Source organism: Xiphophorus couchianus, chromosome 17 (assembly GCF_001444195.1).
Source record: "Xiphophorus couchianus chromosome 17, X_couchianus-1.0, whole genome shotgun sequence".
NCBI classification, from domain to species: Eukaryota; Metazoa; Chordata; class Actinopteri; order Cyprinodontiformes; family Poeciliidae; genus Xiphophorus; species Xiphophorus couchianus.
Genome location: NC_040244.1, coordinates 9,128,897 through 9,143,994, shown reverse-complemented (window position 1 = coordinate 9,143,994; position 15,098 = coordinate 9,128,897). Strand labels below are relative to the sequence as shown.

Genomic DNA, 15,098 nt, shown 5'->3' with positions numbered 1-15,098 from the left:
GGTCATTCATCCAGCGGCCCGTCGTGTTATTGAGTTAAAAAATGTTTAAAATTGCCAGGAAATTTGAAAATATTACTTGACAATTATGTGTTATTGAAAGATTGGAAGATTAATGCCTGAACACCAAAATCCAAACATTTTAAAAAGACTTTAAAAAATAAGCAATGTTTAGCGTGGTGGGGGCACAAGTAAAGCCTGGTTGCCTGCCAGGCTTAAAATACACTGGGGGAAACTCTAAAAGAAACATTTATGGCACCCGTAGTGAAGAAAAGTCTTAAACCTGCAGTATGCAACTTTTGTAGAAAATATTTTATACATTTGTTGAAACTGCCACCATGTTGTGACAGTATAGTATCAGCCAGGTAATCTGTGAAAAGAAAATTAAGCTCCTGTGCCTTCTCCCAGTTCTCCCAGTTCAGAGCCAGGAGGCAGGTCGACCTTCCTAAACCCTGAGCTTCTTCCTGATAGCTCATGCTAGTTAGAACTGCCACCGATAGCAGCAGATAAACGGTTTTCCTGTATCGAGGAGTATTTCCCCCCTCCATTAGCACATTTAGCAGCACGTTCATGAGCATGATTGACAGCACTAAGACACTCTTCCTGGCTCTGATTGGTTGTTTTTGATTGAGGGCGGTGCATTGCTCCAGACAGCAATAGCAGCACAGGGAGGAGGATGAGCTCGATCTTTTCACAGGTTATCTGTCACAACATGGAGACAGTTTTAACAAATAAACATTTTTAATAAAAGTTACATACTGCAGCTTTAAAATAAATGTTTTACTGCAGCCGCAGAATCTCAAAATTTAATTTAAGTATGTTTATCCTGGGAAAGCAATTCAATATTACAAAAAAACATTTTCCTTCTTTAATGCAGTCTAACAAGGTACTTCCACTTGGAAGAGATTTTCTGGACAAAATGAGGCATATTGAAAAAAATACTTTAATTGCAGGTTAGTATTAATAACTGACACTCTTATTTTTCCTACCATTAACAACGTAGTACAAATTAAACACATCTCTTCACATCTTGATGTTGCACAACCTTCCAGTTGCATTTTTTGTTTTTGTTTTAGTTTCTGGTCCTGACTCGATTTGTCCTTGGCTGTTAGTACTCACCTTCTCTTCTCCTCCCATCGACAGCATCAGGGAGAGTTCAAGGTGGGTCTGAGCGACGTCCTGATGGCGTGGAAACACCTTCTGCTGGACAAACTTCACCTGCCGCCCCCCGGCGCCCCTCGCCTGGAGAACTCTGAGCTCTTCCTGGAGACGTACCAATCTTTCCTGAAACGCTCCAACACTGTGGATCTTACGGATGTTCTGGCCATGAACAAGGAGCTGAGAGCGGCGGGTTCGGATCCGGAGGAACCTGTGAGCGTGGTGAGCAGGAGCTGGTTGACATCAAAATCAATGTTTTATTATAAGAAGAGATAGAAATGAAGATAATAAATAACTTTTCCACATTTTTTCACATTCCAAACACAAACCTTGACATCTTTTTTTGGGATTTTATGTGGATAATTGTTATTATGAAAGGAAAGTGTAAGGTTTTCACATTTCTGCGCCCCTTTACATTGATAGCACTAAATAAAATCAAGTCCAGCAGTTGTGTTAACTTTGTTATCAGCATGATTGACAAAAAAACGGCAAACGGGGATGATTTTCTGCAGGGAGCAGGGAAAAATGATGAAGCTAATTGTATAGCAGTCCTCAAAACAGTTTTAGAGATTTTTATAAATCATTAATTGGAATTTACATCATAAGAAATTATAGTAAATGATAGATGGCAGGATAAATTATCTATAACTTTAACTCCAACCAATGATTGCCTTATCAATACTGTCTCACGACTAGAGCTGCACTAATTGCAGTTTTCTGGCCGATCTCCGGTTACCGATATTTGGATATTTGCTTGTGAACAGGTTGAGTTTAGCTTTATGAAGATTTACAGATTTGCACTGTTTGAGTGTTGACGAGAGAGCAGATATCATGAATACATTTGCCATTAAACATAATGCAAGTTGAAAGTATGGCATCATTGTTAGCCTCCTTTTTAGCATTTACATTTAGCATCAGGCTAACTTTACAAAGATAATGCAGTATTTTAATTCCACAGTAGAGAAAACCACGTACTTTCAGTAAGTAGATACAGGAAAAAAAATATTGGCATTGGTATCGGTTATCAGCCAAATGAGTTTTAGTATATTGGCATATCGGATATCTACCATATGGTGCAGGTCAAACCTCTCTCACCGAAAAGCAGAAGAGGACAGACGATTTTTTTTTGTCCTTTAAAGAGGAAAATTAGATTGGCTTCACATGTAAGTATCGGCCGATCACCAATCTCCCAAAATTAAGGAAATCGGTTCACCCCTGCTCAGGATATGAATGTGTGCCACACTTTTCAGATTTTCAAGTATTTTTCCTTCCACTTCTTAACTTTTCATTGGTCACATAAAATCCCAAGAAAACATATTAATACAAAAATAAAGGTGACAATTGAAGAAGCATAAATAAAGGGTAAAGTAGTGAAAAATTCTAATATGTTGCTTATTCCTTTACCAAGATCCAGCTGTTTGAGTTCCTGTCAGGTAACATGGAAACCCCAGATATCCCAGATTCATCAGCTCCTTTAACGCCGTCTAGTCAGAGGAGGCGCTGCCGCTCCCAGGTAAGCCCAATCCTGTAATAAATCCTTTCTGTTTCCATTTGTAGCAGTATGCAAGCCTTTTTACCTGCTTGCACTGATCCAGGCAAAAGCTTTCCCAGCCTTTCTGGTCTGGAATCCATCCTGTTCCTATTGACAGGAACTCTATATCACATCACTCAGGTTTCGGAGTGTAATGTGAAATCAATTACGGCGCGGATGTTTAACACTTGGCTCGGTGTGGAGCTCAACAGGAGCTTCTGTAGCACAATCCTCCTTCTGTTACTTGCTAATTTATGAGGTTTCAGGGAAGACTTGCTGCTATTTTACCACTTTTAGGGCGCTTTCATTCTTTATGAGCTCAAAACAGTCCAAGTTTGAGTGCCTTGCTGTGAAGCAACTGTTATATTAGCCCTTTCTGAGATAATATGAGATTTTGATGAATCATTTACAAAGTACCAAGCATAAAAGAAGAGATTCTTCTCAGTCTGAAAAATGTAGAAATTCGCTGCAAATGCCAAAAAAATAAAGTTGTTAGATGGATATTCACTTATCCATCTGTGTGTCTAACCATTTTTTCCACCTGTTCCATTGTCATCGATCTATCAATCTATTCATCCATTCATACATATTTTCATCAGGGTTTCCCCTCAAAAAACTTGCTAAGCCTGGTGGTTGAGGCGCTGGGGCAGTTATTCATCCAGCAGCCCGCCTTGCTTTTGAGATAAAAAATGCTTAAAGTTGACAGGAAATTTTAAAATATCACTTAATAATTATGTGTTATTGGAAGAGTGAACTGCAACTATAAAGACTTAAAAATGCAAATATACTGTATATATATATATATATATATAATGTATATATATATATATATATATACTTTTTATACATAAAAAGTTAAATAAATAAGCAATGCTAAGCCTGGTGGAGGCACAAGTAAAGCCTGGTGGCCCGCCAGGCTTATAATACACTGAGGGAAAACCTGATTCATTCTCATTAGTCATTCATCCATCATCTGTCTGTCCACTTGACCACCTGGCCATCATCTTTTCTATCCTTTCATAAATTTGTCCATCCATCCATCCACAAACCTGTCCTTCCATCTATTTGTCTGTTTGTCTGCAACTAGTAATTATTCTATTGATTAATCAGTCTGATTTCATTTTTAATGCCTGACTTCTCTAATAACAGATGTCTGACTAAAATACAAACAGGAGTCTGATTGTGTTGCTAAAACAATATTTCCTGTGATTAAAAACTAATTTTAACTTGAAGTGCTTGTTTTATGCTGAAATGATCTGTTTTCTGTTTATTGGAGCAGATAAAAATGGCAGTGAGGCGAGTTTTCTGCTCATATCTGAGTTTGCTGGTGAACTCTAGAAACGACATGGCCTTGGCCCTCACCCTCAATGTTCCCTGTCGCTCTCTGGAACGGCAGGCATTCACTGACATCAAGCATGCCGCCCAAGACCGCCAAACATCTCTCTTCTTGGTAAGAAAATTCTCATTTATTCAGTTCACACATTAGCAGCAAAACAAAATATAGAGTCTTTCTTGTAGCTGCAACATTTGGGGGGTTTTTTTGTGGCCTTTTCAGGCTGTGACATCTTTTGTAAGAGCAATCCAGCTTGGAGGGAAGGGGTACGCACCAGCAGAGTCTGATCCCCTCAGAAAGCATATCAAAGGCCTGTCCGACTATGTCCAGTTCATGGACAATCTGGAGGAAATACTGGGGGAAATTCCTGACCCAAGGTACACAGCACAGCTTAATCCCAACTTGGATTGCAGTTCACAGTGTAACTTGTTAATTTGTACTTGATATTCTAAAGATTCATGGTAGTTTTTAAGGTATTCTTTGGGTAAAAACTTGTAGTAGTAAGAGTAGCACTACTTCAGCATATTGTTACTCAAGTAAAAGTAAAAAGTAGCCGTCGAAGAAATTAAAAAGGATTTGGTAAAAAGTCTACTCGACTACTGAGTATCTGATGAAATTATCAATCATTTAATATTTAAAAATTACACAATCAGGTAGTCCAAAATATAAAGTTAACAGGAAATGTTGGTATTTTAAGGATGTAATTATTAGAAGTAACAAAATTAGATAAAAGAAAAATGTTTCCAAATCAATGTCTTTCAATTAAAAAATTATGAAACTTTAACAGAAACTGCAGGTGTGCATCTGCACATCTGTGTCTCTTGAGTTTTTGGTTAAAACATGTTTGTTTTTAATTCAGAGGGCAGAAAGTCCAGAAATTTTACTCAAGTAAAAGTAGTGGTAGTTTATAATAAAATTACACAAGTAAAAATAAATCTTAAATTAAAGTTAGCATTCCTTTTCTTTGTAGGTAAAATCACTTTACTTTCGCACATGTAGCTTTCAGGCACATCCTGTTCAAGGTAAGGGGGTGGGAACATTTCCAGCCTCTTGGATAAGGAGCAGGCCAGCACACATATTCACTGAAATCGCACCTGTAATCATAAAATATACCTGTGCCAAAGCAGGTTCTTATTTCTGAAAAGTCCTATTCATTTTTTCCCCCTTTTTTTCCAAGATAACACAAGAATAAGCGTGTTAATTTTTGCAGCATCAAAGCCGTGCTTCTTCTGGTTCCCTGACTTTGATCGATCCTGGAGCTCTACACATCATTACAGATCATGTTTAGACGTCGAGGAGCTTGGCGCCACAACAAAAGCGATTATCAGAAATGATTTTCCCGTTCAATCATGTAGATTTGGAAGGGGAAGCCGTTTTAGGTCTTCAGTCCACAAAGTGAAATCTCTTTCTGATCAGCCATAACATGTCATGTTTATGCAGTGTGCTTTTCAGAGGGCTTTTCAATTCATCCCGTCTAATGAGATGTTGTTTACCTCGTCCAACATGTATCTTTCAACAAGCAGGGCCTTTACGTTCTCAGCAGAGTAGTGTATTCCCTCAAACACCTTCAGCGCCCCTCGTTCGGCGAACATCTGTTTTCCCAAATGATATAGTTACTGAGCCTCAGTGTTGGGTCAGGGTCGGAGCACCACCTTTCCACCTTGTGGACGTCTTTTCCTGCACGCCTTAGCGCACTTAACAATGAATCCAGTAAATGCTGAAAGGTACGGCTGAGTGCAAGGTGACTTTATTACAAGTTGGGAACATTTTTCACAACTATTACTATTGGCAAAGCATTGCAATGAAATAAAAACACTGAAATGCTTGTGCTTTGCCTTTAAAGCCAATGTCCAAATAATTGAAAGCGAAGCTGCAGTATATCTTGTGAGTGCTTAAAGTTGACTATTTACATACTCTGTTGTAGAGCTGGACGATACGACTGAAAAACGAGTCACAATATCAGCGTTTTATATCCGTCTAACGATAAATATTGATTAGTCTTTTTTTTTAAATATATATCTGAAAAACTGCCAAACTACACAGTGGCATGACATTTATTGTTTTATTCAGCTTTCACTCACTTGTTTGTTTTTTTAAAGAAGTTATGAGGCGGTGGTGAAACCTTAAACTGCTGCTGTTTAAGGTTACCCAACAGGTTGTTGCTAGGTAACCATAGAGTGAGCGAGTTGCTAGGCAACCAAAGAGTGAGAGAGTGAGTGGATTCCACCAACCTTCCTTAGCTAGCTGAGAGAGATTGAGCAGCTGCTTACAGTGAAATTATTGAATATTCTATCAAATATAATTTATTGATATTGATCAAATGTCTATCACGATATATTGTTATTGATTTTATTCTGAGAAGATCCTCTCACTGTTTGACACTAAATCAATCTGAACTTTTACTATATTAGGTTGCTTTACATTATTTCTTTTTGGTAAATGACAAAATGGTGTCAAGAGAACTTAGTTTTATTAACTTCCTTCAGTGAATGTGGAGCCAGGCTGCTGGCCGCCATCAGAGCAGCTCTGGTGAAAGGACGCAGTACTGAAGATCCAACGTACGCTGCTGCAGAAGAAACAACAAAAGAGCTAAAAGAGAGGATTGTCCAGCTTCATCAGACCCAGAAACAAGCTGCTAATGTGGATGGGACGGGTATAAGTCCTGCTAGGGTAATCGTCATCCTCATCTCTAAAGGCTATTAGATTTCACTGTAAAGTTCTGATTGCATCCGTTTCCATCCTCAGCCAAAAGCTTACGCAGTCAACCACGCCACTGCATATGGAGGGCGGGAAACGGTAAAGGTGCTAATAGCGCTGCTTGACGAAGAAGCTGTGGCTCCGCTGTGTGGTAACAAGGCAGACCTGCTGTCTGAAGACCAGCCGGTCCTCAGCGGAGCCGAGGGAACATGTGTCCTCACGCTGTTCAGGTTGGTCATAAGCTCAAAAAGCAGAGTCTGAGTTCAGCTAGCACAAACTGGGTGCTGGGTTTTTTTAAGAGCTTAAAGGGAAATTTTTTATGTAATCTTCCAAAGCAGTTGTTTAAAGATGAGCTGCAACACTTCCTTGAACAGGTTAGGTTTATGGGCGATACAAAACATGTTCATTCAGTTTTTTGCACAAAATAATTCTTACATAATGAGATTTAAGTCTGCTCTGTACTGCATATATTGAGCTCCTCTCAGAATGTACTGTTTTAGGGCCTCTTGCCACTTTAAATCTAAATAGGCTGCTGCCGGCAACACAACGTTTACACTCGCATGTGAAAATGGCTGTAAAGAGACAACCGTATATCTTTGAAAAGCAGAAGTGGAGCCTCCTCCACAACCAACAAGAATGCAGCAAGTGGTTTCTGAATAGTAAGTCAACAATAAAACACTTTTCTTTTCCAGCAGCCATTGTACAGAGATTAAACCAGCTGGCCAAATGTGCTGGAGCTCTGCTTGGGTTGCTAGGTGATGGGCTGAGGTTGCTAGGTAACAGTTCCTGCCGATTTGGGACATTCTGGAGGTTTTCGAGAAAGCTCATTTTCCAGACAACAAAATGCATTAATTATTGCCAAAAAACAGCTGGGTTGTTTAGTTTTTTAATTGCTTGGGCTGTTTATAGAAGCAGTAAAGGCCCAAATGGAAGCACAAAAAAATGTCCAAAATGTAAAATTTGCAGAAAGAAACGGACTAAAGCTGATGGTTTATAATAAATTTTCTCAAAATATCACAAAAGAATTCATTCTGCAATCATCTTGTCTAATGGCACAAAACATTTAGGTTAGATTCACCTGACAGATTCCAGTTTCCACCAGAGTCGGTTTTGGAATACCTCAGGGTTCTGTGGTTTGGTTGGACCAGTCCTCTTTGTTTCATGTATGGTTCCCCTGAAATAAGAGAGAATAGGATGAATGTTTAGTATGCTGACTGCACTATATTATCCTGATTAATTCAATCAGTTAAATGGCTGCAAATAATTTAAAGACATGTAGCTTTCTTCTTTTAAAATCGGACAAGACAGAAGTTGTCTTCACTGCGGTTGAGCATCTCAAGCTGCTGTCAGTCATTTCTTCTGAATGGCACCAATTTAGCTTTCAGTAATGTAAAGAACCACAAGAACATGTCATTCTATAACTATTGATAGTTATGAAAGGACAAAAATAGAAATATCTTCCAGATTTCTTCAATAGCAAACTCTGAAATCCAAAACATAACATAAAATTGTTGTTTTTTTGTTGTTGTTTTTTTTTTTACAAATATAGTTTCCAAAAATAAAAAAAAGATACACAAATACTTCCCTTGAAAACTATACCTTTAATTGTTAATATTAGCAGCATACCGTGGACCTATTTTATGTTTTTCTTTGTTACTATCATATGAATTTATGCTGTTAAATTGGTTATTATTAAACTTGAACTGATACTTTCAGACTCAAGTCTGATGTGTCCCAATAAACTTGTTTTCCTTTGGAGTCCATATTGGAAAATGGATTGAAATCTAAAGTTTGTGCTTGTCACACTGAGTTTGAATTAAATTAGGCTGTTTTACACTCTGTGAGAACGGGAAAAGCCCTGCAGCAACGATCCGACCAACATGGGACTCATGGCAACTCTCGATGAAACCACACGGGGGGAAAATCCTCCCACATCACACTGGAACAATTTATCGGGTCAAACATCTGAAAGAAAAATACAGCAAAATAGCAGCCTGAGGGTGTTTTTGCAGTCTGTTGTCTGATGGTTGCGAAGATCTTTGACGGGACAGCAGATTTTTTAAAAACCAGCAAGCATGTTGAAGCTTTTGGCTTTCTTAATTTATACAACTTCACTTCTTGCTTTCAGATCCCCTGAAGTGTCCACTGGATGTTCTCCAGAATCCCTGAGGAACAGAGTCCAGAGCCGACTAAACCTGCTCAAGCCCAAGGTAACACCAGCCCCCAGAACCCAAACCATCACTTACTTCAAATTGAATCAGATGTGCAAACAATGAAAATAATGTCTTTACATCCTGTAATCTCTCCCTGGTACTGTATTATTTATTTGCTTAGCTGAAGCTCACAACTGACTTCCACGGTTAACGTTTTCACAGCTGTGTTTTAGCTCCTAATGCTGGTTCAAGTGTGCAGTTTCAGTCCAGGGCATAAAATGAATTATTTGTGGGGGGCTCATGCCATTAACCATCACCTCATAATAGGTTATTCATTTGCCTATTTGCTTGCAATGCACAATACTGTATATTTAATATCAATATTTCACTATTTCCTGTCCCAGTTTCTTGGTTTCAGACACTTTCAGCATCAACCTTTAATTCTCAGTGTTCAGACTTGCTGTTTTGCGCCGTTTTAATAACCTTTTACCCAGATGTTTGACGTGAGGCACAAGCCTCACCTTATCATAGTGATGCTCTGCAGAAACACTTATTATTCAAAGCCATGACTGGGGAGCAGAAGCAGACACGGAGGTAAACTGAAACCGGTCTGGTTGACGGAGGCAAATAACCGCGAGGCGGTAATTCTAGGTTCAGCTGAAGAAATGTTCCACTCCCCATGCATCTTTGTCACAGCGAGTTTAGCAGGGATTCCCGCTGATTCTTCACACATGAAACTGTGTTCTACGCATGTGGAAGAACATGTGCAATGAGAGGTTTGAGTCCAGAAGGTGCAGAAATAACTTCTGTTGCTGCTGTTGTATACTTCAAATTAATCTGTAAAGTTATCCTAACTCCTACCTGTACTTGAGCCGTTCACAGGTATGAAGGAGTATAAACGTTATGTCCGCTGTAGTTCTTACAAAGCGTAAGTGCAAAATAACTCCCCAGAGTGTTCTCTCACAGAGAGGCAGGCCCACAGCATCACAGATCCTTTACTAATTTTAAATAAAAAATAGCTACTAGCAACTTCTGTCTGTCAAAACCAAGAGCGGTGAGATTGTGATGTAATGTGCGTCAGTGACACAGACTTCTTCCATAATTTCATTATCGTAATTTTCAACCTTTGTTTACATCCTGATTTACAGTGTCTGGCTTTTTCTCGTGAAGCTTAAAGAAGCATGTCTCACTAATCATTATCTGCGTTTTTACATTAACTATAGAATAGGGCAAATGGAAATAACGAAAATAAATTTGCTGAAGAAAAACATGTCAATTTTGACAAAATTCGTGTTTTTTGCGCTAGGATGAGTTCATGATGAGCAATGGAAACACTTTCTACGCATCACATGAGTCACGTGATCAACAGTCGGATGTTACTACTACAGGAAACGATGAAGACGACAGGAAATGGAAGAGGGATGTTGGGTTTTTTTTGGAGAATGTGCATTTGGCTCCACCAGAGTTTTCATATCATCGCACATTTCATAAAAAGTTGTCATTTGAACCTGTTGAATCCATAACTTCTGTAAAATCGCCAAAACGCAACATACATAGTCACTCCCCTGTATTGTTGCTAGGCCTGTCACAATAACACATTTTGCTAGATGATAAATTGTTCCAGAACTTATTGCGATAAACAGTAATATTTGAAGTTTTTAGACCTTTTTCAAGCAATAAAATAATTCAAGAACGCATTCTCATGGATCAATAAACTTCAAATTCTAATGAAAATTTTTAACACTGGAACTGGAAGGCATTTTAAATATCCAAAATAAATACAGAAAACAACAAATAAAATGAATTATGAAGTCTCTGTGAATAAAATTTTCTTTTTTATAAAAAGGGCTAGTTGAGACCAAAGCACCAGACTGAAGACCTGTTTTGGTAGAAAGAGAGAAAAGAGAAAAAAGTTAAATCAATCAAATGAAAATTTAGTTTCTTGTAATTTATCATGCAATTAATTGATTTATTGTGACAGGCCAATTTGTCACTCCAGTGGCTGAATAAGACGGCAACGTCTACTTTGATGGCTGAATTATGAATATCTCATGTAACTGTTTACATGTCGTTCCCATAATTTTTAATGACTTATTGCATGATCAAGCTTTTTCACATGTGATTTTAATTTAATTTGCAATTCCGAAACTAAGTTTTTTTTTTACATTAGCAGGACAGTGACAAAGACGTGTCACTATTTGCAATAGAAATGCAGCAAGTGACTTGAAAGCCGGAGAAAATGCGACATGACCATTCAAGACAGCAAACAAATGGAAGTGGCACAGATTGGATTTTTTGGGGGGGGGGTTATAGGTTGCTCATTTTTGCAAGAAAATGAAATTCGGGTCGCATTTTCCTGCTGTGTGAACGTAGCCCATGTCTGTCTAACTTCACACATTTTGAGTTGGAAATGTTTAAAGCTAATCACCTGTGTGAGCCGTTTTTGTTTTCCAGCATCATATGCTGAACACATTTAGCGAAGCAGCTCCTTCATTTGATGGAGCTACCAGATGTCATCCTAGCTCCCCACAACCTGGCCGACTTCCTGTTTGAATGCGGCGTAATGGTCCCCGGGCCGCTCACCGCTTCCTGAACTCCGCGAGCGGAAGCGCTCCGCTTCAGTTTCGCTTTGAAGATGCTGTATCAGTCGCACAGCTCGTCTAGCCGGGGAAACATGAAAGGTTATTTGTTGTCTGCTGAACGACTTTATACCCAGAGTTCTCTGGTGATTTCACCGAACGCTGACGTCAGCTGGCACACATGGAGATGGACTGATTTTGTTTTTGAGACGTTTTTAAATGCGTTTCCCAGTGCTACAAACCCAACCTGCAATAACACTCAACATTGTTTTGCAACAGACTCTGATCTCAGAAAAGTGGAATTTCTTACATTTTAAAAAGTAGCATTTTATAGTCAATGAGATTAAATCCCTTACAGGTAGGCCTGTCACGATAACAAATTATGCTTGACGAAAAATCGTTCCAGAAGTTATTGCGATAAACAATAATATCGTTGTTTTGAGGTCATTTTGTAAGTGGTCTCAAATTTTGGTAATGACAAAAATAATAATGCAAGAACACATTCTAAAAGATCAGTAAACTTTAACAACATTTATCACTGGAACTGGAAGACATTTTAAATATCCAAAATAAATAAACAAAACAACAAATAAAATTAATTTTGAAGTCTTTGTAAACATTGTACTTCAAAAAAGGGATAGTTGACACCAAAGCACCAGACTGAAGACTTTTATCATCCAGTTTTTGGTAGAAAGAGAAAAAAATAAACAATAAATTATGCCAATGGAAATAATTGAATTTGTTTTAATTTATCATGCGATTAATTGATTTATTGATTATCGTTTAACGTGACAGGCCTACTTACAGGTGGTACTTGTTTCCAGACCCAAAAACCCAGATTTTGGAAATGTTTTGGACAGATCATACATTAAATTTTGGAAGTGAATCTTAAGGTAATTTTTGTCCTGAAAAACAGAACCTATACTTTATGGACTCAGCCAGTTTAATTTGCTGTATTTCCCCCACCTCTCTCTCCCCTGTTCTGATTTCTTCTCAGCACTGCGACCCATTGGCTTGAAGGATAAAATCCCTGGATTGTGATAATCCTGAAAAGCCGTTGATCAAGCAGTGGATCTGAGTGTTCCAGGGCACGGATTCAAGTCTTCAGGATCGTTCAGTTTTGTCAGAACCTTTGTCTTGTGTTAAAAGACATTACAAAACTTCAAAATTTAGTGTTTTCTCTTGCTAAAAGTTGACCTTTGTGAACAGGTTAGGATAAGTGTTTTGGCTATACAAAACATGTTTGTAACATTTTTTTAATACAAAATCCATCCATCCATTTTCTGTTCACCCCTGGGGTGAACAGAAAATGGTTCCTCCCGACCCCACAGCATAATGGGGTCGGGAGGGTTGCCGGTGCAGCTAACGTTCCGGGCGAGAGGCGGGGTCACCCTGGACAGGTGTCCAGTCTGTCGCAGGGCAACACAGAGACATACAGGACACACAACCATGCACACACACTCAGACCTAGGGAGAATTTAGAGAGACCAATTAACCTAACAGTCATGTTTTTGGACTGTGGGAGGAAGCCGGAGAACCCGGAGAGACCCCACGGATGCACAGGGAGAACATGCAAACTCCATGCAGAAAGACCCTGGGCCAGGAATCGAACCCAGGACCTTCTTGCTGCAAGGCAACAGTGCTACCAACTGCACCACTGTCCAAATAAGCTGCTGCTGGCCACGCCCCCCAACTCGTTGAAAATGGCAGCAAACAGATGCGCAATTATACAACTGTACATCTTTGAAAAGTAGACAAGAATGCAGCAAGTGGTTTCTAAAAAGCAAGTAAACAACAAAACACTTGTCAGCTATTGTACAGTAGCAGAACTAGCTGACCGAATGCGCTGGAGTTCTGCTGAGGTTGCTAGGTAACGGGCTGGGCTTTGCTGAGGTTGCTAGGTAACGGGCTGGGCTTTGCTGAGGTTGCTAGGTAACGGGCCTGCTGATTAGTTATGTTACATTCCAAAGGTTTTTTTAAACGGGTCATTTTCTGAACACCAAAAAACATTAACTTATTGCCAAAAGAGGCTAGGAGTTTTCTTTTTCTTTCTTTAAGCGCTTGGGATGTTTTTCAGAAGCAGTAGAAACATAAATAAGTGCAAAAATGTGTAAAATGCAAATTTTACACAATAGGTCCCACTTAAAGCAACACCATTCCCATCTGAGGACATTAATTTCCTTACACTGAGCCTAAATATTGACTACATTTTTGCTGCAAACAATCAGTTATTACTTTTCTGAAGGATTTTGTCAACAAAACTACTTACTGTGAAAAAATCTGAAATTGGTGACGGAGAGCAATAAGACTAAAAACTAAGTAAAAGTTTTGGATTTGAATCAAATTAGCAGGCAAGGTGAGTCCAGGTGAAGACCCCACAGCAGTATGTCTTAGTTAGTTTGGAACAATTATAATTACGTTTTGCTGTTTTCGTCATAGTTCTAAAGAACCATCTTGTTTTGTTGTTATGGTGAAAACACAAGTAGGAAAATATTCCTCAGTGAGTCTTGAAAGGCAGGAATCCTGGGCATCAACTTGGATTCAGTGATACCGATCAGCATCGTCATATTGTTTGATGTTTTTATTAAAAATATTGACATATAATACTGATTTCTCCGAGCCACCCACAATAAAAGACACTAATTACTTCGGAGAGTCCCGATCCCCTTCCCTGTAATGCCAACTTTGCTGCTGCCAAACTCCAAACAATGGATGCCTAGATATTTGAAGTCCAAATAACAGACATTTATGTTCCCTTGAGCATAAGCTCAACTTGTCAAGTCATAGTGGTTTTTCCAGTACACACATTTCTCATTTCTTGGAAAAAGTAGTTGAAGGAGCTGCAGTTTTACGAATTGTTATGCTAATTTTTATTTTTTTCCACATTATAAATCACACTAAAGTGATGCAGGCCACTAAGCAGCTTTCAATTTTCCTTGATACTGACAAGTAACAAAACTTTTAAAAAGTTCAAATACTTAAATTGAATACTTTTGCAGGGTACTATACAGCATCTATTGACCTTTGGTGTTAGTGAGAGCTGCTAAATCAATCACAATTAGAAAGGAGATTAATGAAAGTTAGTAAAAACTGGGGTTACTTTGTTTAGCTACAACAGAGGACCAGAAAGTCTTACAGCAAAGTCAAAATAAGGAAATAAAGTTGTAATAATGTGAGAATTATACAAGAATAAAGTCACAATAAAATGAGAATGAAGTTAATATTAACAGAATATGGTCATATATCAGGAGAACAAAGTACTAATTTTATGAGAATACCATTATGTAAAATAAATTAAAAAGAAAATGAGGAATCTTGAGCATTTTATGATTTAATATTGGTTTTAGACTTAGACTGACTTTATTGTCATTTTGCATGCACAGGGTGTATACAGAACGAAATTTCGTTGCATACGGCTCAGGACAATGTTTTGAGCTTCCAATGTTGTGAGGTTACTCCAGAATAAAATAAAATACAGTATAAAATATGAATATAAATATAAATATAAAATATACAGTGCAGGACTGACAGTAAAATAGAAGTTATTTAGCTCTGTACATGTGCAAGGTATAAAGTGGAGACCAGATTTTGAGTGCAGTCCAGTTAAGAGTTCAGCAGTCTGATGGCAAGTGGGAAAAAGCTGTTTCGGA

General features: G+C 38.4%; 1 protein-coding gene across 2 annotated transcripts in view; it reads right to left on the bottom strand.

Moving 5' to 3' along the window:
- Window positions 1-15,098, bottom strand: part of nup37 (nucleoporin 37) — a 40,557-nt gene that overhangs the window by 17,608 nt on the left and 7,851 nt on the right. Inside the window, exons 2-3 of one of the 2 annotated variants that reach the window (XM_028044226.1) lie at window positions 7,795-7,890; window positions 1,117-1,388 (exon numbers count right to left, since the gene is read on the bottom strand). In XM_028044226.1, the coding sequence (XP_027900027.1) occupies window positions 1,117-1,388; window positions 7,795-7,879 (357 nt within the window). In that variant the 5' untranslated portion in view covers window positions 7,880-7,890. Of the gene's footprint in view, window positions 1-1,116; window positions 1,389-7,794; window positions 7,891-15,098 lie in introns of those variants that run through there. The other variant, XM_028044230.1, reaches the window with a different exon arrangement.